At 47.2% G+C, this 25,811-nt stretch overlaps 1 protein-coding gene across 1 annotated transcript in view; it reads right to left on the bottom strand.

Annotated features, from left to right (window-relative positions):
- Positions 1 to 25,811, bottom strand: part of LOC126520797 (probable cationic amino acid transporter) — a 184,565-nt gene that overhangs the window by 86,240 nt on the left and 72,514 nt on the right. The window contains exon 2 of the mRNA XM_050169586.2: positions 1,447 to 1,563. Within this exon, the coding sequence (XP_050025543.1) occupies positions 1,447 to 1,548 (102 nt within the window). The 5' untranslated portion in view covers positions 1,549 to 1,563. The remainder of the gene's footprint in view (positions 1 to 1,446; positions 1,564 to 25,811) is intronic.

Here is a 25,811-nt window from a genome sequence, read left to right as displayed (position 1 = left end):
AGCACTGAACCTAGAAAACGCAGACGGAACTGGGGGTTACTAAATATGCCCCACACCCGAATACACTAACTTGGCCCGAAAACAGGACACGACCAAATGCCCACGATGAGAAATGAAGTTACCTTACGTGGGATGAACACTTCCTACGGGGCTGCTAATGCATTAGCGACAGGACACAAGCTGCCATGAACAATCTCTGTCCCTCCGCTCTGGGCCTATACGGAGTGGGTAAACACAATGCAAGAGCCAAAGAAACGTACGTATATAGAACACAGAATGAAAGGGACAACCTGCACAACGTTTCACGATACCTCTGATGAACGCGACTCATCTGACGTGGATATGTAGATGTCTTCCCTTAGGAAACACATCAGCGATGTCTTTGAAGAGAACTTGTTACCTACGGCGAAAACCGCTTCTAATAGGTGCAATATAGTGACTATTGGGATAAACTCTCTCTGAGCTCTGTATGTTCATGCTTGTAAGCACAACTCGTTTATTTCGTTTTTTTTTTGGTTATTGGCGTTGAGAGAGTAGGTGTTTGCGAGAAAAGTTCATGCGCCTTGTGGATTTTCGTAGGACTGACAATCCATGTTCAGTGTCGACGAGCTGCAAGTCGTCTGTTGATTCGCTCTCGCACTGCCATATGCTTTCCCTCCTGGTTAGCTCAGATGGTGGAGTTCAAATCCCGGACCTACGACAAAGTTTTCTTCAAATGCGAAGCTTTGCGTCTAAATATTCGTTCGCGTTTAGATCGTAACCTAATTCTGCGCTCGTGCATATGGTGATTTTCTTCCCTTTCCTAAATACTTCCACTAAGCTGTGGATTACCGTAGAAACGACTTGACATAAAGGCCACAGTTCGTTCAAGTACGCTGTTAGAAATAAGGGAGTAAAAGTGTGGTGATCGTATGTCCTAAGGCTGTGGCCAAAACGCGTTCTGCAGCATTTGAGCCACTAATCACTCTTTTTATTTGCTCCTCCTCTGAGACGCTATGAGTTTTACCGGGGCCTCATAAGACGCGTTTCCTTTGCTTGTCTATAGAACCATGTGCTACGGAGGTACATGGCTAAATATTATTGAGCCTTCCAGACATATACAGAGAAAACTAGGCTTTCTACTGCATTAAAAAAACTGTGTTTTGTGTCAGTATCGTCCATACAAAGAAAGTAATACGCGTAACCAAATAAAACATGGAATCTCTCGTGGCATTACAGACCATTCTTCAATACATTGTCACACAATGCAACGGCTCCAATTAGTGCCCTAAAGTAAAAAAGAAATTAATTAGTGAAACTTGGTTAAATATTCATTATGTATTTCAACTCAAATAATGCAACTCCAGAGGTAAAATCATAGTAGTTTTTATATATCTGGTAAAATTAGGATAGAGCCCCATCCTACTCCCCCCCCCCATGTGAAAGAAAACATAGGAACGTGCCTACCTTGAGCTCTGTCTTGGATTCGGTGATGTCAGAAGCTGGGTCCTTGGTCCGGACCAGCCTCGCGACCAAAGTGAGAAAGCTGGGCTTGCTGAAGGTAAACATGTTTTCCTGAGGAGCCTGCGAGCGAAAAAGAAGAAGAGAGAAAGAAATGTGGTTATGTAGCACAACGTCGTTATAAAGCACACTGAAGTATAACAAAGCCAACACTAAGTAAAGCCCAAGACCAACGGTAGTTCTTGGAAATGCGTAAAACCAAGACACTAAACATTTGACGCGGTGCCGTTTACGTCGCGGCAAGGTTGTCCTTGCGAGTACAGGGCAGCGTTGTACTCCGCAGTGAGCACAGCTGAGTGAGTACGGATCACAGGAGAAACATTCACACTTCCCGTCGACTATCTTCCCAACGTTGACGTTCATGGTCCGGAAAGACATGCAGACCCAAAGCAACTTTGGAATCTAAGCAACACGAAGCTTGTTTGAGTTCGCGAGGTAGTAGGAAAAGCGGGTGGCGTGAGCACAGCCACGTCACCTTTGGCCCCAATAGTTATTAATGCACAATTTCAAAATGACTGTGCCTTCTCAGTGACATGCTCTCCCTTTGTCAGTGTTGTTCACGTGTAATAATTGGTGCTCTTTGAAACAGTCCGACTCGTGACTGTGGCAAAGGAAGGAACGAGAACCTGCAATCATTGTCGTGGCCTCGTTCTTCGAGGCGCAGCGAAAAGAAATGAGGACGAAGCTCATGTGCCGTGTCGTCGTGAGAGACGTGACAATCACAGCAGTGATCATCGTCGAGTGCATTGAAAATAAAGGTCTCCCTATGTCATAAAAGATTATGACGAAGAAGCACTTGTCTTGAAGTGAGCTTCCTTTATGCCCCTACATCACGCAATCGAGAGTTTTTGTACAAAAATCTAATATAAGGCTTTATCGGTGGTAGGTGTTTAGGATGACTAATAAAATTGACGTGTCATCAGTTACATATCATGGAGTCTTTCTTTCTTTACCTGAGTTGCCGCGCGGTGCAATTTCGGAATGAAATTACATGCATGCGTGGAGACCCGTTTGATGCAGAAGCTGTAACAGCGACTTAAGAAATGACGTGAGCCATCATTCATGGTCTTCAGGGTGATCACTTTTTACCTTATTACTCCTAAGTCACGTTCGTGTACTGTCTTAGTTTCAGGGCAAGTCCAATGCAAATGGCGGACATGCGCTGATTTTACAACCGGTGTAGAAAAAGAAGATGATGATTAACATGATGACAGTGATGATTGGGATGAATACGTGGATAACAATGATGACGACTACGATTGTCGTAGCAAAATGCTTGATAGCTGTCGGTAGCAACTTCACCCGAAAAAATCATTTTTTATTCACGCAACAAATGACGTCGTATTGAAGCCAAGGAAATATTTCTCAGCACCATTTACAACACCGCATAATATAACAAATCAACTCAGTCAATGCCTAGCAGTAAAAACAGTCTGCTGTCTAAAAAAAAAAAGCTACAACGAGAACAACAGAACTTTCACACTATCTGGTGCACACTTCAAGACTCTGACGGCTCAGCAGTAAACCAAGAAGGACCCTCGCCAAGCTACACAAAGACCGAACAGTTTCTTGTTAGTTTTTTTTTTTTTCGGCGTGGCCAGTGAACGAATTTGTGGGCGTGCCGACATCACCGAGTCCGCGCACGCTCGGAGCATTGTTGCCTTGCGGCCGGCGCCGGCACCTCTGGGCCATTGAAAATCACCCAAGCCAGGGAGAGAAGAGGTGCACGTGCATGGCATGCGGGAGGGGCGAGGCGATGCATGTCTGATCATCGGGCTCATTAGCAAAGGGAGAAGTGGGGGGGGGGGGGGGGGGGGGCGCCCATGACACCGCGGCAAAACCGCATTGCACACAGACACTACCCCGGGGGGTGCGCGCGCGCGCCGTGTACGGCCCGTACTTTCGACTCCTTTTCGTTTTGCTTGCTTTAGTTTCATTTCGCGTTGCGTTCCAAGTCACGCACGCCCGGCATGCACGGCTATCTAGCTCTCGGCTGCCGCTTGCACGCACCAGACCAACACGGCCGGCTCGCTGCCTGCCCGTTCTGCGAGCAATGCACCGCAGACAGGACGCAACGTAACGACAATGAAAGAAAAACGAGATTTAAAGAAAACACACTTCTTCGTGATGGATGTTTCCGGCGTTGGGTTCCATTTGAGGAGAAACAAAGCGAGAACTGATCAGGTGCGGAACCTGATAGCCGCTCGAGAGGGAGAGAGGGGAGAGAACATCTTTATCGCCGTTCCAAGGTCGTCGTGTCAATCTCCGTCATTGCGTCAACGTCGTACAGTTGACGTCGCGCCTTCGCGGTTCTTCCGTCGTCGCCAATCTGTGGCGTGATTCCAAGCGTGGTCACCTCATTGCCCTCAGGCCTTAAGTGTCACGCCGCCGTCGTCGTCATTGCCTCGTGGTCGTCCCGTTGTATAGTCAGGGCGTCGTCGTCAAGCGGTCGCCCTACATTCGTCATTGCGGCTTCATTATTCCAGCATCACCATCCCGTTGTCGTCGTGCCGTCATCGTCACTACAGCGTTGCCATCTCATTGTCGTCGTGCCATTCTCGTCATGCTGTCGTTGCCATGTTGTCGCCGTCACTGCGCCGTTATCATGCCGTCGCGGTTGTTTCATCGTCATCGTGCGTGGGGTGAGCACGATCAAGCGCCGCGAGTATGTTGACCAAGACGTTTCCCGGTGAAATTATGTCCAGAATAGTTGTTTGCTCTATACGTACAAATGGTCGCTAAACAAGATCAGTGTTCTTCGCAAGTGCCAACGAAAGCTTCGCTTATCACCGATTCCCTCAAATGCGTGGGATCCGCCGATTTCTACGCAAAGCACTATTCGCCGAGTGCGGCCACATTGTTGCAGGCGGGAGGGTGGGGGAGGTACATTGCTGCCTAGGTGAACCGGTTCCAGTGATAGCGCAGCATATATCGCTGTGCTCGCGGGCCGACCTCAGTGATAGTGCAGTCTCAAATTATTTGCCATAGGGAGGACTGGGTATGTGCACAGGGCATCTGCATTGGGTATGTGCACAGAATATGTGCCTCCGGGGCCACTAGGTAGCTGGCACTGGGTTATAGTTTGCTTTCAATCTTACATATTACCATTACAAACATTCTGTCTTACTTATTATAGCTATATACACACTAGAGCACATAATCCCTACATAGTCGTTCGCTTACCTGCAGTTACATCATTCATGCAGTCGTCCTCTAGAAATCATGAATGCTTCGCATTACGTAGACGTCAACTATTGTTAAGTCTGCCTTTTTTTCGCATTCAACCTTGGCGCGTACAATTATGAACACTTCTTCCTTTTTCAATTCTTCGGTGGCTCTCTTTCCTTCAGTAACCGGTACACCGCCATGGCGACGGAGTACATTACTAAACCTATTGTTCACTAACAGAACGTGACGAGAACAACCCCTTCATAACAGTCCGGTAACACATGCCTTTACAAGGAGGTCATGCATGACGCGATGAGTCGGGCTGTGAGGCATGCACGTATGCCACGACAAGCGTGACCGCTGGCGAGCAATCCCCAGCGCTTTAAAGGTATGGTGTAGAAGAGGAGCGCAGGCATGAAGCAAGCTACAAAAAGAATGAATGAATGAATGAATGAATGAATGAATGAATGAATGAATGAATGGCGTTTAGTATATAATACGTTTAGCATATAACAATACATCTAGAAGAGCGTCAGCTACATACGGCATGCTTCATTTGGTTGAAAACACAGGTGTCGGCGACCACTTCATCGTCGCTTCTCCGCAAGCAATAAATGGTTAAATGATTGAAGGGTGATAACAGGAGGATACGGATGCTTTATATGTTTACACGCAAGCGGGTTTGTGTGGACTGCTTCGATGCTATATGACAAGCACTGGACGGCGCTTTCTGGGCTGATGGTCTACGAGCCCCGGCTCCGAAGCAACTCTGGCATTAGTCGTGTTCTCCGGCATTAGTCGCCATTAGTCGGCATAAGTCGTATTCCGGCATAACGTATTCAGAACTACGTCATTAGTCGTATTCTTTATTCTAAAATATCCTTTCTACCTCTCCTGCACCCACGATATCGCCCTCTCTACTCACTGCCGTTTAGGTGGCAGCCTCTGCTGCTAAGAGAGAGAGAGATAGAGAGATGCAAATGAGAGAAAGGCAGGGAGGTTAACCAGAGTTAAAACCTGCGGTTTGCTACCCTGCACTAGGGGAAGGGAAAGGGGAATTAAAGACGCAGAGAAGAGCATGACAAAAATAAAAGCGTGGAAAAAAAGAAAAGGGACGGAATGGGATCATTATAGCCTTTCTAATAGGCGACGGCCACGTGAAAAGGTCAACAAAGCCTTGACCGATTTTCGGTGCGACGACAGTTCATGTCGGCATTCCAAGACTGACGGTTCTGAAAGTGGCCTGTCGTCAAGGCGTGCCGTGCCGGTCGCTAGTGACAGCCGGTGCGCGCTGTATCGAGGACAGTGGCAAAGTACATGTTTTATGGTCTCCTCGCCACCGCAGTGACTGCAAGCCGCGCTCTCGTCCATACCGACTGGGAAGGCGAAAGATCTTGTGTAAGTGACACCAAGCCACAGTCGGCAAACTACTCATGTCTCGAGTCCAGAGAGTCCAGATGGGGGTCGAAGTCGAAGGGACGGGTCCAGTCAGTGTAGACATGTGTGCTTCGAGCTTGGTGGGTTCCATAAAATTCTGATGGCTTCATTTGCAAGCACGCGAATTTTCATTGCAGCGTTTGTTCTTGAGAATGGAATGGAGTCTTGCAAGCCCTCCTCATGTGCAGATTGTGCTGCTGCGTCGGCATCTTCATTGCCCATTATGCCGCAGTGGCTCGGAATCCACTGCATGATGTCGTGTCCTTGCTCGACGAGGTGGTGAAGTAGCAGTCTGATTTCTAGAACTAGTTGTTCGTGGGGTCCGCGGTGTAAGGCAGAAACCAAACAGTGAAGAGCAGCCTTGGAGTCACTGAACACGCTCCATTTCTTGGGTAGTTCATCAGAAATTACACGAAGTGCACAACGAATAGCAACGAGCTCCGCGGCAGTCGATGTAGTCTGGTGAGATAGTCGAATCTTCATGGTGGAGGTTTTCGCAGGAAAGATAACCGATCCTGCAGACCCATTCAGCGTGGTTGAAGCGTCCGTATATAGATGGCGATGCCCGGTGTATGTATTGTACAGCAAGAGCAGTGAAAGCTGCTTGAGTGCTGGAGAGGAGAGTTGGACTTTTGTTCGTATTCCTGGTACCATTAGTGGAACTTTTGCTTGAGCCAAGCGCCATAGGGGAAACGGAACCCTCGCTGGAGCTGTATAGCCTGATGGAAGGCATGCGCGATAGGGCAGGACTGTTTCACAAAAAGAGGCACGTGGCCGATCCTCTGGCAACGAGGCTAGATGATGGGCAGCGGCTCGAGCAAGGTGTCTTACGCGTGCTCTGAGCGCTTCCGTGACTATATGGGTCATGGCTAGGAAATCGTGTGCAATCGCAATTGTTTCAGCTGTTGACGAGCACCGTGGCAATCCAAGACATACTCTAGGTGCCTGGCCCTGGACGCTTTCGAGTGTACGGATATTACTTCTGCAGGTGTTGGTCAGTACAGGCAAGCTGTATCGTAAGTACCCTAGCTAGAAAGAGCATCCTGTATAGTTGCATAATTGCATGTACTGACGTACCCCAGGCTTTTCCTCCAAGATACTTGAACACATTAGAAATATCCGCCAGGCGCTTCTTTAGGTAGGCCACGTGAGGACTCCAGCAGAGGTCACGATCAATGATTACGCCTAAGAATCGGTGCGTCCTGACATAACGTATGCTTTGACCGTCGATAGAGACATCGTATGATCTCATTGGCTTTCGGCTAAACGCGACCAATGCGCATTTTTCTGGCGAGATCTTAAGGCCTTGTTCGTTTAGGTACGTCAATGTTAATGTCGCAGCTTTTTGAAGCTTTGCGCATACCTGCGGCCGTGTCACACCAGATGCCCAGACGCAGATGTCGTCGGCTTACATTGATATTTTAACTGTGTTCGGAAGTCGTTCCACAAGACCAACGAGTACAAGGCTGAAAAGCGTGGGACTCAAGACACCGCTATGTGGAACTCCACGGTGTGTATAATATTGCGAGGTTGGGCCAGCTTCAGTGTTAACAAATAGAGTACGCCTATGTAAATAACTGTGTGTCCAACAATATAATTGACCGCCTAGGTCCATTGATTCCAATGCTTCAAGTATGGCGTCATAAAGAACGTCGTTATAGGCTCCCTTTATATCTAAGAATATTGCGACAGATAACCTCTCACACGTCTTTTGGTGCTGAACATAGGTTACCAGATCGATAACGTTGTCGATAGAACATGGTGACGTCGAAAGCCAGCCATGACGTCTGGGTAGATTTCGTAATGTTCAGGGTACCACTCAAGTCTGGCGGGGATCATTCGCTCCCCTACCTTCACAACGCAACTTGCCAGCGCAATTAGTCGGTATGAAATAATCTCTAAGGGGGACTTGCCGGGCTGAAGAAGCAGTACCAGGCGGCTGGTCTTCCAACCTTGAGGAACTTCGCCGTCCTGCCAGGACTCGTTATATATATTAAGAAGTGCACTTCGTGCCCTTTCACCAAGGTAACATAGCGTACGGTAAGATATGTCATCCGGACCAGGCGACGACAACCGATTACAATGGGCGATCGCCGCGTCAAGCTCTTGCGCCGTGAAAGGCAGATTCATGCGTGTGCTGCTACGCAGTCTCAATGCGGCCAGTATAGTTATCCTTCCTTCCTAGTTCTATTTTCCTTAATGATAAACCAGTTACTACAACTACTACTCTCTGCTGCACTTCGAAAGATACAGGCGCTGCTACTGCGATGACTGTATGCAAGTTGTAGACAAATGCAAATAGGACATGCCAAAATCAAGGGAGTTACAGTAGCGAAATGTTCTAATTGAATCGAACACTAACATTCAGGAAAAACTATTTTCGAGTATCGAATATCTTTTTTCTCTTCCAAAAAGTCAAACATAGCAAAGGTTATGCGACTTCTTGGTAAAACAAGTAAGACAGAAGAAGATGACTCATTTATCTTATTTGTTACTGTGATACCGTACACAAGTGGCCATCTGGACAACTGAGGAGTGCGGAAGTAGAAACAACTTATGGTGAACGTGTCTGGCGCCCCATAACAAATAAGCAATTGAAACATACACAGGTTGTCTGAGTAATAAATAAGTCTGCCTAAAGGTGAGAACCCCTTATTGAATCACTAGAAATTATTGAGCAGAATTTAGCTGATGAGCTAGTGCCTATCTGCCGCAAGCAGCCGGGGCTCCAATATCCAGCAGAATCCTCCCGGTCACCACTTGCACCTGTGTTTCTCCCTGTGTGCTCTAATAAGTGTCGTTATCCACATGTATTCGAAATGAAATTAACATTCGACCACATCGTACAGCGAATTATCGAATCGAATGCGAATACAATAGCAATGACTATTGCATTTGCGCTCATAAATTTTTAAGTATTCGCGCACTCCTACTCAAAACATGGGAAGTGAAATGAAAGGACTATACATGACCGTTTCAGCAAAGACAGCTTTCCAAGCAGAGGACAGTCTACGCAGTATAAGAGATGCTACATGCCAATGTGTCTCGGTGGACATGGCATCACGTGCTGCGTAACCCGAGGTAACGGGTGCGAATCCCGGCCACGGCGGCCGTGCTACGAGCGGCTGAGGAATTCGAAAACGCTCGTGCACAGCACAGTGTTTTGTGCGCACGTCAAAACCTGCACGTAGTTCAGTGTCGGCGCTTCTCCACTCTAAAGAACAGAGAGCACCGGGAATAGCCTTTGAGGGAGTATCTGCTTGTCCATATTTAATTCCCTTTTCCAAAGTATATCAACCCTTTTTGAGAGAGAGCATTTTCGCCCGTTGTATACATTCACGCGTTCTCAATAACAGTGGACTGCACCGTACGCAGTACCGGCGTCGTAACTGTGCAGCACAACGTAGACGTATGCAGTGAAGCCGATCGATGCGCGAGATGAAATTATGACGTGGTATGCGTTCCACGTGCCTCCCGCTTTACCCGACAACAACAACAACAACAACAAAAGGAAAACGGACAGACCTGGCTCGTCTGCTTCCGGACCTCGACGTAACGGCTTCGCGAGACGTGTCAGAAGAGGAGGAGGAGGAAGTGGAGGAGGAGGAGGAGGAGAGAAAAGGAAGTAAAGACGAATGCTTGGGCGACTCGCCTCTGCTATTGCGCAGTCACGCTTGCTGACGCTTGCGCGACGCGCGTAAATCCAGTAAATCAAGAGCATGACTTGGAAGGGCGCGTGCTTGCCTGTGGCTGCCATTACGGGCAAGGAGCACCTCGGCCATCGCGAGTTTTGTGTATTTGTAAACGGGTGGGTGTGCGTGCGTGTGTGAAGCGTGGGTTCGGTGGGTAACGAAGTGCCGAATGCGTCGTACGTGGTAACGTGTCTGCGCAGAAGCGAGTCCCCTTGGGCAGACTCTTCCGGCTCGTTCGTAAATGTCACCGCTGAGAAAGTGGGCTCGTAACTTTGCGCGTATATACTGCATATGTGTAAGCTAGCAAGCAAACAAACACACAAACAAAAGTGAGAACGGAGTTTTCAGTTGCGAAAGCGAAATACGTGCTCCTGCTAGAGCTCAGGGCGGTGCCAATTGAGAGAAAGCGACAAACTCGAGAACCTTCCAGTGAGATAAAAAAAATGGGAAAAAAAAGACAAGAAGATGAGAAACCGTGCGCCGCGGTAAAATGAGATAACCATGGAAGAACCCCAGAGTCCTGCGCGCTTCCCAGAAAACGGCCTCTGAGATCTGGGGGGCGCGCGTCGCACGATTTCGAAGGCTATGCTCATAGCTGACTGTTTGACAGAAGCTGTGAGCATTTGGGCTTAGTTTGCACAGGAATGATGGTTTATAGATGAATATGCTCAACGACACGACCCTGTGGCTTCAAACGACCCTGTGACGTGGACCGTAAAACGCGTGCGTTGACTGCAGGACCCAACTCCCGTGTTTTTCGTCCTCCCACCATACTGTTGCCTGCGCTGTTGTCTCAGAAAACGTTAGTAGAGTGTTTTAAATTAGGGGACGCAAGAACTAGGGCCCACGGTACTGCGCGTGCGCAGACCCAGGCGTAGGGGTCTGCGCATGCGCAGTACCGTGGCCCCTAGTTCTTGCGTAAACAGGCCGCTTGCATCCCCTATTCTATAACTCTCCAGTATTCGCTTTGGTGACTCAAATTGGCCTGAGCGCGAGCCGCTATAGAAGCGCTGCTGGGTTACCTAGAAGATATCAGATTGTGCGACAAACTGTGACTATGCGACACCGTGCAACGTGCGAAGTACGTCTCAGTGGGGCATTGACACTGTTACACGGCTATTCGGCGGCTTTACAGACTGTGTGACAGCGTCCATACAGTGAGTTTGATTTTGCTCATTCGTAATTTATTTTTATCGCACCATTGGTACCTCCATTTTTCCAGTATAGGGTAGCCAACTAAAGATAGCCTCTGGCTAACTTCCCTGTCTTTTTTTGCTTTCATCGCTCGCTATCTCTCTCTCTATGATGATTTTGAGGTTGAAATTACGCTAGTGTGAAGTAAGGCGTACATATGGTGAGCCATCTCATTGGTTGAACTCAAATTCGAGGGTGGCGCTCGCATCGGCACCCTTTGGTACGTGTGTGAAACCATACGGTAATATCGTTTAGGAAAGCATTGCACAATTTAGAAACGCGGCTCTCGTCTTAAATGTCATCTTGCGAAGTACACGTACCCGGCCGTCCTCGGCTTTCATAACCATCCTGGCCGCATCCATCCTGGCCACGTGTATAGAATTGCGAGCGAAGTTTAGCGCCTGTTGCGTAATGTGTCTGCGTGCGTCACTACAGCATATGGTGAAAAAAGAAAAGAAACAGAAAAAGAAAGAGCTAAGGTGCTCGCATAAAAGGGCTGCGCAGGATTGCACAGCAGCGTTTTTTTTTTTTTTATTTCAACAAATCCGAAGGAGCGTCCACGGCAGACGACGTCATCACCGACGCAGCGAGGCCCCGACATCCGAAGACGAGGAATGACGAACGAGAAAGGAAGTGGAGTTCGCGAAAGTGTAAAGTACGCGTCCCTCGGTAGCAACCTATCACGATCGCGCCGCCTCTTCTCCAGGGGAAATAGGAACAGATGAGAGGCGTGAGACGACCAACTATACGTATAGAACCGCCTACACAGTTTACATTCCTCGAAGCCTTCGCTTGCCGCTCTACAGATGGTTCATCGCGAAGCCCACTTTACCATCTCCGACCGATGCGGCGCTTGAGGCGGATTGATGGAAATCCGTGTAGGCTCGATAGAAAAATTCAACGAACGCTTTGCGCAACGCTGCCTGCTAGCGGTTGGCATCGCTCTCGATGATTCGGTGTGAATTGCTAGCATTTTGCTCGTTACTACAGCAAGCCTGCAAACAGTTGCATCACTGTAATTGAATGATGAAAAGAAATCATGAAGAAATAGCTCGTCTGTCTGCAGTTAAACTGGTCGCAAAGCAAAAACAAAAAATCATGAGTTCTCGCCTCGCCTCCTAGTCTACAACGCCTCGCCCACCACTGTGCTGCCCACACACGGTGCCGCCTGGCACGGCGCCCACGCATTTGCACGTCGCCACTCGACACCGCTTACAGTCCCCGTGTTCCTTTTATTTATCTTTTCTTCCTGCCCTTTCTCTCTCACATTTGCACGCCTCCTTTCCGCGCGATCTCCCGTTTTCCCGCACAGAGCCGCGCACGCCTCCTCCCCGACCTGTCCTCCTCTCCACCACTCCTCTCCTCCGTCCCCACCGTTCATTCCGCTCAATCCCGACGCTGGCGCTGACGGCGTCGGCGGCGGCGGTGAACTGGTCCTCGTCGCCGCGTTTTACCGCAAGGTCCATTGTGCGCAGCCGACAGCGCGAAATTGGACGGACGGACGGAGCGAAGGGAAGAAGAGGGTGGGCGGCAATGCGAGTGAATAGCGCAGCGCCAACGGCGTCGTCTCGCCTCGCTTTCTTGAAAAGGACGCGTCGCTCGCTAGACGCGCAGCCGAGCGCTTCAGAAACTCGAGAGTCTGCCCCGGCCGCGTCGAATAAATACGACACTAATACTCTTGGCCGTAAGCGCCACGCCACCCGGTGTGCCACAAAAGGTCCGGGCAGCTTCTCGCGACTGGCCCGAGTCCAATCCCACGGACGGCCGCCCGACACACGCACCAAAGTCCGGCGTTGACCGTCGCCGGAAGCGTGTATAAGCTAGCTGTTCCCTCTACGCTGTCGGTTTGGAGACCGAGTCACGCTGTGTGCGCAAAGTGGGGGAGGGAAGGGGGGACTCGCCGAAAGTGCCGGTAGCACGGGGTGAACAAGCTGCCGACCTCATTGCCTTAACGAGGACGAACGAGCCAGCGGTGGTCTGCTGTGCCTGTCAGTCTGGTGTGCCTGACTTCATCAAGGGAGGACCCCCACTTCTAGAGAGAGGCCTGCTGGCTGCAAGTCCTTTGTTCGTCTCTGTTCCTCCGCACTTCTAAACATACAAACACACTGACCTGGATTTGTTTTCGCCGACCAGTGCCGCCGGCAAAGAGCTCGGTGTATAGGATCGGTGGGAGAAAAAAAAAATGGGGAGAGAGGCGGGGGGGGGGGGGGGTCTCAGTGCGAGAACAGCGTTCCCTCATACTTACTCTCAGAATTACTGAGAAAGCAGTTATAGATATAGGTATACTTTGCTTTGTTGCACAATTTTCGCTCTCTGTCATTTGTCTGGCGAGTTTTTAAAGCGAAGCTTCCCATGACCTCTTTCCAGGGGATTTGGCGTTCATTGGATCGTTTTCTCTTACGGATATTGTTGGGGGTATATATAGACAGCCTGGGCTACTGGGAATGCGCTGGCTGCTTTCTTGCTGAATAGACAATTTGGGGTACTGAGTATGTTTGCGAATGGACAACTGGCAGCTTGCTGCTGAATGACCTAGTAGACAACTTAGGTCGCTGGAAGGGATGATTGCGCACTTTTTTTGTGCGGTTGTCCTCGTTTCAGCGCTGGAAGAAAAGTAATCTGAACCAAAGTCGACAAGCTTGAGAACCGTCCTCTCACAGAAAACAGAACTGTTTTGCCTTGGTTCCAGTTGACGTCCACCCGAGTTGCTCTGAAAGCGCTAGCGTTTTCATTTTTTTGTTTTAAGGGCCGTTATATTGAAATAAAAAAACAGCTATAGTCGCTGCCAGGTGCATTCGCTGCTTGTGCGGACTGATTTTCTTCAGATCTCTTCTTTATTGATCATATTTTCTACCTTTACTTATCTCATTCCCCACTGCAGAGTAGCCAAACGGACAGTTAATCTGGTTCACCTCTCTGCCCTTCATCTCTAATTATAATGTGATTAGCATTCGTCGAGAACTTCACACACTTTTCGGCATAACGTCTCGTTTCCAACCTTTTTCAAGCTAACTTGGGTAGCTGGGATTGCGCGGAGGGGAATGTTAAATGGGGCATGTGCCTGAACAGACAATTTGGGAATAGACAACTTGGGCCATCAGGTACGTTCAGGTGGGCATGTGCCATTGGGTAGAAGCCTGAATAGACAACTGGCGCCACTGGGTATGTGAGGTGGACATGCGGCAATAGCACATGTGAACATTCTTGGCCAGTCTTCCAGAATGGGTATGTGTCACTTGGTAGGTACCAGGATAGACAAGAAGTACGAGAGGCAAGAAGTGAACAAGTCGGCAAGAGAAAATTGAAGAAGCCTGCTACAAAGAAGGCACAAAGCCGGCGTCAAAAGAAGCCGAGTACGGAGAAAGAAGTAAAGTGAGCTGAATGGGAGCAGTGCGTATATTGAGCGAGGATCGTTGAACTACACAGAGTAGTCGAGAAGGCGTCAGTTTTAGAAAATTGAAGAGGTTAGCTACGCAGAAGCCGTATGTCGAAGCAAAAAGATTGCGGGTTCGATTTGGGTTCAGTCTTCTGCATATATTCCGGTTCGGTTCAGGTTCAGCTGCGTAGCAAACATATAGCTCAACACTCGTTCTCTCACAATTTTCATGCATTATACGAGGCCTGAAGTTTGTTTTGCCGGTATTTTTTCAGTGAACTATGCCAGGCACGTTGTTTACATTTTGCTGAAGTAGGAATCATGTCACGCGTTACGTACAATAAGGGGCTAATCTGCGTGCGTTAATTACAGTCTTTGCAGAAGATGACTTTCTCAAGCTTTTCAGAATGTCATACTGACGTTCTCCACAGTGTTTCCTAGAGTCACAAGAGAACAGTATGTGTTGTCGCCGAGTTCAAATTCGTTGGCACTGAAGGAGGAGCGAGTGTCTTAAGTGTAATGCGTTTCAAAAATTTAAAACTTATCGGCTTAACCCGCACTGCAAATAACTACTGAACCTTCGTTTTATTGGCACTGTCGTGCGTCATATACGGCGTTTATAGTCGGTTTCTCCCGTGACCTCGTTGAATTGAGCGAGCTGTGTGTTTATATTTGGTGAAAATAGGGGTGACGTTATGGGTGAAGCGTAGGCAAAGTGAGTATCGCGGCTATTGCAATAAATTACGTATTCAAGTGCCCGCGGAGCGTCATAAAAAGGTCACGCTTTACGAGCACCACGGAATTTAGCCCACTGCCAGCAAAATTACGACGACCACCGGGAACAAACTTAGCGAAAAAAATGGGGCAACCACTATTGCAGAACAGCAAGGCATGTTAAATACATGCGTATCAGATAAAGTTTTTGCAAGTATTCTTAAAGTGGTGCTCGAAGATGTCATACGACCGTTATCAGCGATGTACGTGAATGTTGCCAGCGAATTCCCCCCCCCCCCCCAAAAAAAAAGTACACCTTGGCATTATGGACTATACAGCTTGCACTATTTTTCCACAATGTCGCCACCGACATTGAGACATTTGTCGTAGCGTGCAATCAATTTGAAGAAACCACTCTGGTAAAACTCGGGTGCCCTGCGATGCAAGGAATTGTCGCACAGCCTGCTCCACCTCAGCGTTGTTTTGGAAGCGACGTCCCGAGAGTGCAGTTTTCACCGCAGGGAACAGGTGCTCATTCATACCGGACAACAGCACGCGCTTCCATTGGCGACCGCGTTATCGGCGCACGTCTGTCTGCCATCGTGATTTGTACTCGGATAGCCTAGGGCACGCCGGTCTGCTTCTGCTCTCACTTCATCAGCGCTCTGCGCATGCGTGGTTCCTCCTCCGCTGACGACCCTCCCGTCGTTGAACAAGTAACGGACGTGGATTCTAATAGAAATTGTTTAGTTTCACCTGGTGTACCACCTTCTCCATCAAAAAAAAAAAAAAAAGGACGACGCTAACTTTCGGAATGCCCCTCGTATATATTGAACGCCTGTTTTCTTTTTTTTTTCTCGATATTTTACTGTACGTCACACCATGCTTGCTGGGCTAACGAGCACTTTCGCCGAAGGGACAGCACAAGCGAGCTATGTTGTTTTTGTTATGTTGACATAGACGCTTTTGTTCATTGCTTGTGTTTACTATTTCACACACCTTCGTCGTACTCTGTCTTCCCTTTCTATACTCCGGCCTTGTCCGTCACTTCCCCCCTCCCCCCCCCCCTTACACTGTTGACCGCTGCTCATGTGACAGAAGATGTAGCGCGCTCCGCAGCAATTTTTCTTAGTTTCCTTTTCTTCCTATCATTTCAAATAATCAATCAATTACTACGACATCAAACATACAGTTGGTTCAAAAAAGGGAAGATTGTTTAATATGTGCAGGCAAAATTAGAAGTGTGTCGGTTACCTGCGGCTTTAGCCATAAATTATGTATTCAAGCGCATTGGACGGTACGCTCTAAGTGTGTTTTACGAATGGCACAGAATTTAACCCACTGCCTTGGAAGACCAATTTATTCCACGACAACAAAATTTCTCGGAATGGGATGGGACGCTATGACAAGTCTGCATGCGAAGTCTTTAAACGTATACAAGCGCTCCGGAACTTGATAAGTCTGCTTTACGGAGGGCGCGAAATTTAGCCCGCTGCCCTGCGAGAACTATGTACGTTACCGAGATCACATTTAGTGAAAATGTGGGGGGAAATATGACCAATGTTTCTGAAGTAAAAGGCGTGCATATCAATTAGTACCTTTGTATAAAAAAATCCTTAACATCTGCTCGGAAGCGTAACATGCGGGCAAGGTTTCGAACGGGCGAGTGATATAAAGGCGACGCTTTAAAGTATATACTTCTATAACGAGCGAATCATAAGAAGCCAACAAACGAAGACACCAGGGACAACACAGGGGAAATTACTTGTACATACTAATTGAAATAAAAAAATGATAACTTAATTGAACTGAAAGTGGATGAAAAAGCAACTTTCTCCAGGTGGGGAACGATCCCACGTCTTCGCATTACGCGTGCGATGCTCACGTCTTTGAAAGCGCAATTCCACGTCTTCGCACGCGTAATGGTACAGGTACCGGTACAGTAACCACGTACACGTATGTACTGACGGATCGACTACATCGACCAGTCCTGGCGGTGTTGTGTTTATACCGACAAGAGGAATAACACTGCGATTCGAGACGCCACATGTAGTAACGTCCACGGCTGCAGAACACACGGCTCTGCGCAGTGCTCTTCAATTTATTGACGCAAAGAGTCCTAGTACATGGGCCGTGTTTTCCGACTCGAGACGGGCTTTACACTGCATGCAGTCAGTGCTCCGACGTGTAGCTCACGAACAGCTAACGTACGACATTATCAACCTTCACCACGACGACAAACAGAAAGGCCAGGAAATTATCTTCCAGTGGCTACCCGGCCATTGCGGCATCAGTGGAAACGACCAAGCAGACAAAGCTGCCCGAGGGGCACATGAAGAACAGCATAGCGTACCCAATCCTCCTTCCAACACAGACGCTGCAAGGTAAGCTTCGTCACCTGGCACGCAAGCTCGCTTTAAAACAGTGGAACACCCCAAATGTAAGGCGCACCAAGCTGCACGAACTGAACCCTTAGCTCCAACTCCGACCTCCACCCGGGCTTCACCCTCGTGAGGCGTCGCTTCTATACCGGCTGTGGTTAGGCGTGGCTCTCACGAAGGGATGCGCTACTTTGATTGGAATGATCGACAGCGTTGCGAGTGCCGTCTGCGGCGACGAAGAGGACGTCGAGCATTTATTGTGCCACTGTCATCGACTTAAGTCGGAAAGACAAACGTAATCTATCGCATTGCGACACCTGGACGATCGGCCGTTGTCCATGCAGGTGCTACTTGAAGACCGCCCCCATCGCTCGTCGACCCGCAAAGCTCTGAAGGCGCTTTTGTCTTTCTTGAGGGCGACTGGCCAATGTGAACGCCTTTGACTCGCTCAGGCCCTCCGCGTGCGCGCACGAGCTCACCGCGTCTTTTCTCCCCCTGCCCCTCCTCTGTCTATCTTACCTTTCTATTCCCTCTTTCCCGCCCTCAATATTAGGGTAGCCAACCAGACGCACTTCTGGTTAACATCCCTGCCTTCTCTATTCATTTCCTGCTCCTCCTCCTCCTCCTCCTCCCCAACGCAGAAAATTCATTACAGGGCTCGGCACATGCGCTTAACAGAAGAGAGAACAAAGAGATAAATATCAGGAAGCTAAGTGCAGAATTACTTGTAGACCCTGTCAGGCGGACGGTGCATCGTTTGATAAGTGGGATAAGTACGACAAGTACGATTAATCAAAATCCGTATTCAGCAAGCCGTACGTTACACGAGTCATTTATGCCAGTCAGTGGAACGCTCCCAGCCTCCCCTAAGTCATCTTGCAGCCGAATAAAACCGGTCCATTTAACTTTTAATCGCAGTGCAGCGCCGTTCACTGCTGGCGACGGCAGACCTCCACATGTGATTGATAAGTGGAAGTAAGAAACTGGTTTAAGACCAGAGACTCGGGGAAACGTTACTTTGCAACGGCCGCTCGCGAATCGAGCAGCTGTCGCCCATCGTGGACACAGCGAGGCCGGGCCCTCACTTTTCTCGAAATCGAAATCGTAGCGCGTTTCCACTGCTATTGCATCAAGCTGAAAAGTTGCATCTGAGAGAGCAAGATGATCGTTAATGAACGAGTTCTGGAGATTCGCCTCGCCGCGCATGCCCGGCGCGCTATACTAATGATGATAAATGTATATGTATGAGATGACGCAAACATACGCGCCGACGGCGCATAAGTTCACGCTTTTGTCAAAGGGCTTAGAGCGCTACTCTGCAGAGAAAAAAAAGAAGAATATTAGCCATAGAAGCTGCCATGTTCAAGATGCGACGCTTAACGCTTTGTGGAAACCCTGTCGATGCAGCTTAGCAATATATAAGGGGCTACGAAAAAAGAAAACAACGTAATGCACAGGAACTCATTTACTCGAGGGCAAAGAAGGTTACAGAATGATTACCAAGACAAGGGGCAAACGTGGAAACTTCCTGGGATAGCACGGAGTCAACTCGCGCAAGACAGGGGTAATTAATTATGGCTGGAAAGGGCCTCTGTCCTGTAGTGGAAATGCGCCAATGACGACGGTGATAATGACGACCACGATGATGACGATCGTGATCAAAGGAAAGAAAGTGATAGAAACGCACGAAATGTTCGAAGACGGCACGCAATCGAAACAACCACAATTTTCCTCTTAGACACAACGAGAAAAACAAAAAAGACGATCTCACAGGCCGTCGTCCTGCTTTATATTCAAGCGACTGAATATATTCCTTCTTTCTATTCAATGCGATAACAATAGGGGATCGTATCGTTAGACAGTTATCTGTCGACATCGCTATCACTTAAGTTTGCTACCTTATGGTCGTTTGACATTATGTTTTACATACATGTTAGTATCGGCGAGTCTACAACGTCACGTATGGTCAGCCGGCAAAGAGAGCACACTGGTTTTAGCTCGGGTGCTCCTATCTAAATACAGGTAAAAGGGAAATTCGTTTTTCTCGGCAACCACTGCACCAAATTTGCCGAGGTTTGTTGCATTTAAAAGAAAAATTTTAGTTCTACTGATTAGTGGTATCAAATTTTTTATTTAGGTCGTCAATATTTATTAAAAAGTGGCAAGAATCTAAAATTTTCAAAAAAACGAAAGTAATACGTTTACAACTCTGTAACTTGGCGACGAGAAATGATATCACAATTCTGTGAATTGCATCTAACAGTAGATCTAAAGTGGACAAAATTGATATGTTACACATGCATATAAAACATTCTAGTAACATGGAAATACAGCTTTTGCAGAACCCTTCTAACGAGCGTACCAAATTCACGTGAGATTTCTCCGCTTTGAATTATCTAATGGATGCCGTTTACAGAACCGCGATAACTGTTCTTGATGCAGCTATTAATCTGTAAACTTCGTGATTCTATTTCTTTTTCAAACTGTCAAATATTTTAATATAACTTGAAAAAAATTCAAACCCTAAATCAAAATTCCGCTTCGAACTGTCACTACAACTTAACTTCATCTCTCAAATACAACAAATTTCATTAAAATAGGTCCAGGAGTTATCTCAGAAAACGTTCTTGCGTTTTACATGTATTTGAATAGGCCGCGTTAGAGTTCGGCCCGAGCTAAATATTCCTGGGCCCAACTCCGACGCGGCCTATTTAAATACATGTAAAACGCAAAAACGTTTTTCTGGGATAACCCCTGGACCGATCCTAATGAAATTTGTTGTATGTGAGAGAGAAAGTTAAATCGTAGTGACTGTTGGAAGCGGAATTTCGATTTAGGGCCTGAAGTTTATGAAAAGGATTTTCAAATATTCGAAAGTTTGAAAAATATAGGCGCACAAAGTATATAAATTGATAGCTCTGCATCAAAAACACATATCGCGGTACTGTAAACGGCATCTATTTGATCATTCAAGGAGGACAAATTCTATGTTATTTTACATCTTACGTGAATTTGTTACGTTGTTTGCAAGGGTTGTGCAAAAGCTTTATTTCCATATTACAATTTTTTTTGATATTCTAGTGTAACTTATAAATTTTGTCCGCTTTAGATGTACTATTAGATACCATTCACAGTATTGTGTTATCATTTTTTGTTGCTGAACTACAGAGTTGTAAACTTGATAGATTCGTCTTCTGAAAATTTTCAATTTTTGGCAATTTTTAATAAAACATTGACGACCTAACTAAAAGATTCGAAACCAGCTGTCACTAGATTTTAGCTTTTTCTTTTAAATGCAACAAATCTCGTCAAATTTCGTGCAGTGGTGGCCGAGAAAAACGAATTCTCCCTTTACATGTATTTAGATAAGAGCACGCGAGCTAAAGCTTCCTCTTAAGCACAATGCAGCTGCTTTTGTTTCTATAATGCAACTTTCTTGATAGGACTCGCTACGCACTGCCCGTGCCTATCATACCCACGCTAACTTACACGCACCTGGATCAACCACAAACATCGCTTTATTGAAAGTATGTCTGTATGCAGAGCAGTACTGGCGGACAGCATTGAGCAATCCGGCCTTCCAGCCGCACACTCGTGCAGTCTCCGTCGCTAGTCCTGTCACGTGCCTCTCTACGTCACAACAGACCGATGTTCCTGCTTGCCAGCTCCATTCTCACCCCACCAGTTGCACCGCCGAGGGCACGGCCGGAGATGGAGTTTTCACCTGTGTAATGCTGTCTAACTAAAGCACTAGTAAAAACATGTACCGCGAACTGGTATTACGGTAGGCCTGCCTCCAATCCTGTGATTGCACAATGTCAACGGCCCAGTTCCGGGCACGTATACCTAATAGGCACTGGCTGGCTAACTGGTGACATGTGATTTTGGTGACGCAGCGTGCTTGAAAAAAGAAACAAAGATGTTCGCGCAAACATGAATGGTGAGGACACACACACGAGCTACGTACATCCTAATCATTCAATTTTTGCAGGAACGTCTCTTTATTTTTTTTTTATTCCGAGTGCGCCGCCTTCACCAGAAATCAGGGTACATGTCCACACAAGAAGGTTCTTACGCAAGAACTATTCGTATAAGACCACCTGCAAGCCAATCGCGACGCGGAACATAGCATTAGCGAAGTCGACAGCCCAGAGGCAGTGAGCACTTTGCCAGGGACAGCAGGGAGAAACGAAAGGCTCCCCGTTAATTGGACCGCCGATCTGCACAACGATAGCGCATTAGTAACGATATCAAGAAGCGAAACAAACAAAAAAACGTCGAAGCGGAGTGACTAAGTGCAAGACCCTTCCTTACACGCACACATGCACGCGCACGAGCGAGCGCGTACACCCGCGTGGAGACGTGTCATTTCCATATCCGGACAACGACGAGAACAACCAGCAAATGTCAGACGGAGACGCACGTATCGAGGCTGCCTGCTTCGCTCGGGACGGGAGCGCGCCGAGAGGACGGGAGGGACGGGACATATTTCACCGCGGAGAGTTGTCAGCCAGGAGGGGAACGGGCGGACAGACGAAAGTCACGATGGCAAACGGGTCGCTCGAGTCTCTCGGCATCGCACGGTCGGCTGGCAGTGGCAAATCCGCTTCTGGAGCAACGATAATTGGCTCGTTGATTGGAGAGGGGAACCCAAGCGTAGACATTCCCCGTGATAAGGTGTACGGTGGACTGGAAGGGGAAGGCAGGAAAGATTACTTTTTTTCTTTGCTACTTTCTTCTGGTTTATTTCTTTATTTTCTTGTTGTTATTTTTTTTATTTCGGGATGCAAGAACCGTAGTTTGCGCATACGTATGTTCGTAGAAGAGCTTTCTCCCTCTATACTGGCCGAGTGGGTTAGAAATGCTGCGCGTCTCGTTAAGAGAGAACGAACGTTTATTTATTTGCGATCACTTAGGGAATTTCGACCGTTCCTTGGTGCACATTCGACATTGATGAGAGAGAGAGTGGGCCTACTATAAAAAATAATAATGCTGAATTAGCTGTCTTCTTCACTGTAGAATTTCCGTCATTCTTTATTTCAAGATGGGTAAACGACAACTGGGAACTTTTTAAGCGAGAAAATAACATCACTGCTAGAAAATTACGTGCCATAAATCTCGATAGCAAATGGCAGGTTTAATCATTGGTCTACTAAACACTTACAAACATTAGGAAGCAAGAAGAAGAGTCTGTATAGGGCGGCCAGAAGGGACAATCAAGCCTCAACGTGGGCGGCGCGCAGTGACTTTGTAAAATGTTACTGCAATTAGACCTATGCGTAGTCAAAGACAAATATTTTTCACGTGACCTGCCATCTCTTTTAACCGATACCACAATAAAATCCTGGGAAGTTATATCGCCAGATACTACTGCCCGCAATATTGTGCTAGTACATGACGATTAAGAACGCCTTTTCTCTGACGTTGATTGCCCAGTAACGTTTATTATTTGCTTTAACATCTCTATTTTTACAAAGGAAGACTGTTCCACTGTTCGCATAGTCCCTGACTTCGAACACCTTTTTGTGGAACCGATAGAAGTTACGGCACGTGCCCCCCCCCCCCCCCCCCCCGCCATTTCATCATTATTAAATAATCTCCAATTATCCCTTGTGGCCATGTTTCTCGAGGTAAATGAGACGTTAAGTGGGCATGTTTCTGACGGCTTGAAATTTGATGTTCAAGATGGAGGTAGAAATTAGAGTGCAAGTAGAAAGGGCCGGGATATCACTGACGTAATACCTTTCCAGTGTTACTAGAATCTCGGTATAACGAGGGCGCGCGTACTTTCATTTGGACTTGCGTGATTTTTTTTTGTAATTTTTATTGAGACAGCTTTGATACAGATGTTCCAGCTGCATTTACGTAGAAGAAGGGGATGAAAGTGGAGGAGGAGTGTAGCGTTCAGCAAGGCGGCCTAACCTGGCAAAAGCTGTTGGCCATTGCTCCGCCAAAGCACAATTCATCGGGTGCAGTAGGGTTTCAAGCCCGTCAAAATAGGTCTGGTAACACAAGTCATAAATCTATTACGTAATACAAGAACATTTTCTGAAACAATGACAGATTAATGGCGAGGACGCATTTAAACCTGGGACAAAACAGACTGCGCGCCATACGCGTCACTTTGCCCTGTTCTCCCGCACATGAGATTCTGCATTCGCAGTTCAGTTTAGTATAACGAATGAGTTTGGCGACGGGACGAAACGCACCTGTGCGAAATTTACGTAGTCGCCGTGGACATACATAGGTCGGTCGTTGCAGCAATAGTTATCCGATAATGGTCATCCCCATGCCGGTAGGCAAAGGGCAAAGTAATACGCGTATCAGTGACTGAGAAGAAAAACATCTCAGTGGGATTCGCATCTGAGGCCTTTCTTTCTGCAAACCAATGTCATAACCAACTGCGCCACCAGGGCACCCTTCTCTCAGTTTCATCGCGAGTGAAACAACATTCAATTTTCTCTTATTGTAAAGGTAGCTTCACCTTGGACACACCACCGTGTGGCATAGCCAACTTTTCAATAGGCGCGCACGGCGTAGTTAATTTTAGGATCAGTGCAAAATTGCACGGTCTGTGCATCTATTGAGACAGAAAACGCAGGCGTGACTCAAGCTATAAACCACGCGCAAAGACCGAATGCAAGAACAACTAGTCGAGAGTCAACAGACATTCGAACGATAGCCAGTAGCGTGTCCAGTTGAGCAAATAAATGTGAATTGTGGTGAAGCAGACTTCGTAACTAGGAAATGAAATCTGATCATGTGTAACAATGTGCATCTGACTTTTCCGCAGTGCACCACCAACCACTGACCACAGGTTCAGAACCTGTGACGTCTCGTCTCACCTTGCAATAATTTTCTTATTGTTGCTCATATGTGAAAAGGAGTGGTCATAAACAAGCACCGCGGAGAAGCTTCAAAACCTGTGACATTTCTTCTTACATACAATATTCTTCTTATTATTATACTATTATCTGAAATGAGGCGGACATGACCATTATAGGGTTATTAAAAACCTTTCATCTTCATTTCAATAAACCAAAGCGAAGTTCAATTGATATCGTCCATTGGCATTCTAGGACATCATTGATGAACGTCTACAGACTCTCTATGATTGCCAAAGTGCACTTTTTATGAGAGCGTTCAGGTCACGCGCTATCAAAGCCAGTGATAGGTTCCACTAACGAAGTACGGCCTTTAGTAGTATGTAGCTTCACTACAGACATAAGGAACTTTACGCGCGTTAAATGGAAGCACGTTTCAGGACCCAAGGCTGCAGATGATCTGATGAGTTTTAATTTTACGTCGTCATAGCCTATTTTATGCCGAATGCAAGACGAAACTCTCTTCCAGAAATTTTCGCTTACGCCTGTCTTGCGTAAGCTGAGTTAATCACAGGAACCCAAACCAAAAGCAAAATGCAAGCAGACGTGGCGCCATGTGGTGTCTGGTGTGAAACCGGTTTATGGCAAGATGACCTAACACTAAACATGCCGCTGCTATGTCATGTGACTCGGCAGGCAAACGTTCGACAGAGTCCACGAATGGCATCCGAAACTGGCTTGAGCTAACTGCATATAACTTACGATTCAGGTGAGTTAAGAGGAATCCAGAGCCTAACTACCCTTTAATTGGCGATCAACGATAATGAGAGCACTGCCAACCCGATATTTAACGCAGAAGCGGAGCCGCCATATTAGTGAGATTTAGAAACACCGCACCCAAGTATCTTTGAATGTCAAAAAACACCGCGTTCTGCTTGCCTTCTTTTGTAGCTATTTGGCCTTCCGTTCTATAACTTTCTGCGTTCTGTTGTGAACATCTGGAAGGTTTGCATTCCCAGACTTTGTGTGCGCAAAATTTTAAATTCCCTAAAACTCCCTATTTACCAACGATTAATTATAGTACGTTTAAGCAGCCTACGTTGAACTCGCCGAATAACAATACACATTAGCGCAGTCCCATACGTGAGTACTAGCCCGATAAACGAACAGTAGCCTATACGCGAGCAGTAGGACTTAAGGAGCACGCGCAGTCAAGAGAACGCTATTTCTTTACGCTTGGCAGCAATTCGAGATGGAACACCAAATATGTTTTTCGAGCAGCGATTACTCGCGTAGCGCGTATTCAAATCTGACATGTTCCTTTTTTTTTTTTTTTTTGCACAGCGAAGTCGATTTCTCGCTGAAGATTTAATCGCACTGACCGCTATAATGGGTTGGTGTAACCACTACGGAGCCTATGAAAGCAACGTGAGTGTTACCCTTCATATTGCTCGTGGGCGCACGTATCGCCTCTGCGTTTCATTCCGTATGCTATCATAAAACGGTCTTAAAGGGACACTAAATG

Source organism: Dermacentor andersoni, chromosome 3 (assembly GCF_023375885.2).
Source record: "Dermacentor andersoni chromosome 3, qqDerAnde1_hic_scaffold, whole genome shotgun sequence".
NCBI lineage: Eukaryota > Metazoa > Arthropoda > Arachnida > Ixodida > Ixodidae > Dermacentor > Dermacentor andersoni.
This window is presented reverse-complemented; position numbering and strand designations above follow the sequence as displayed.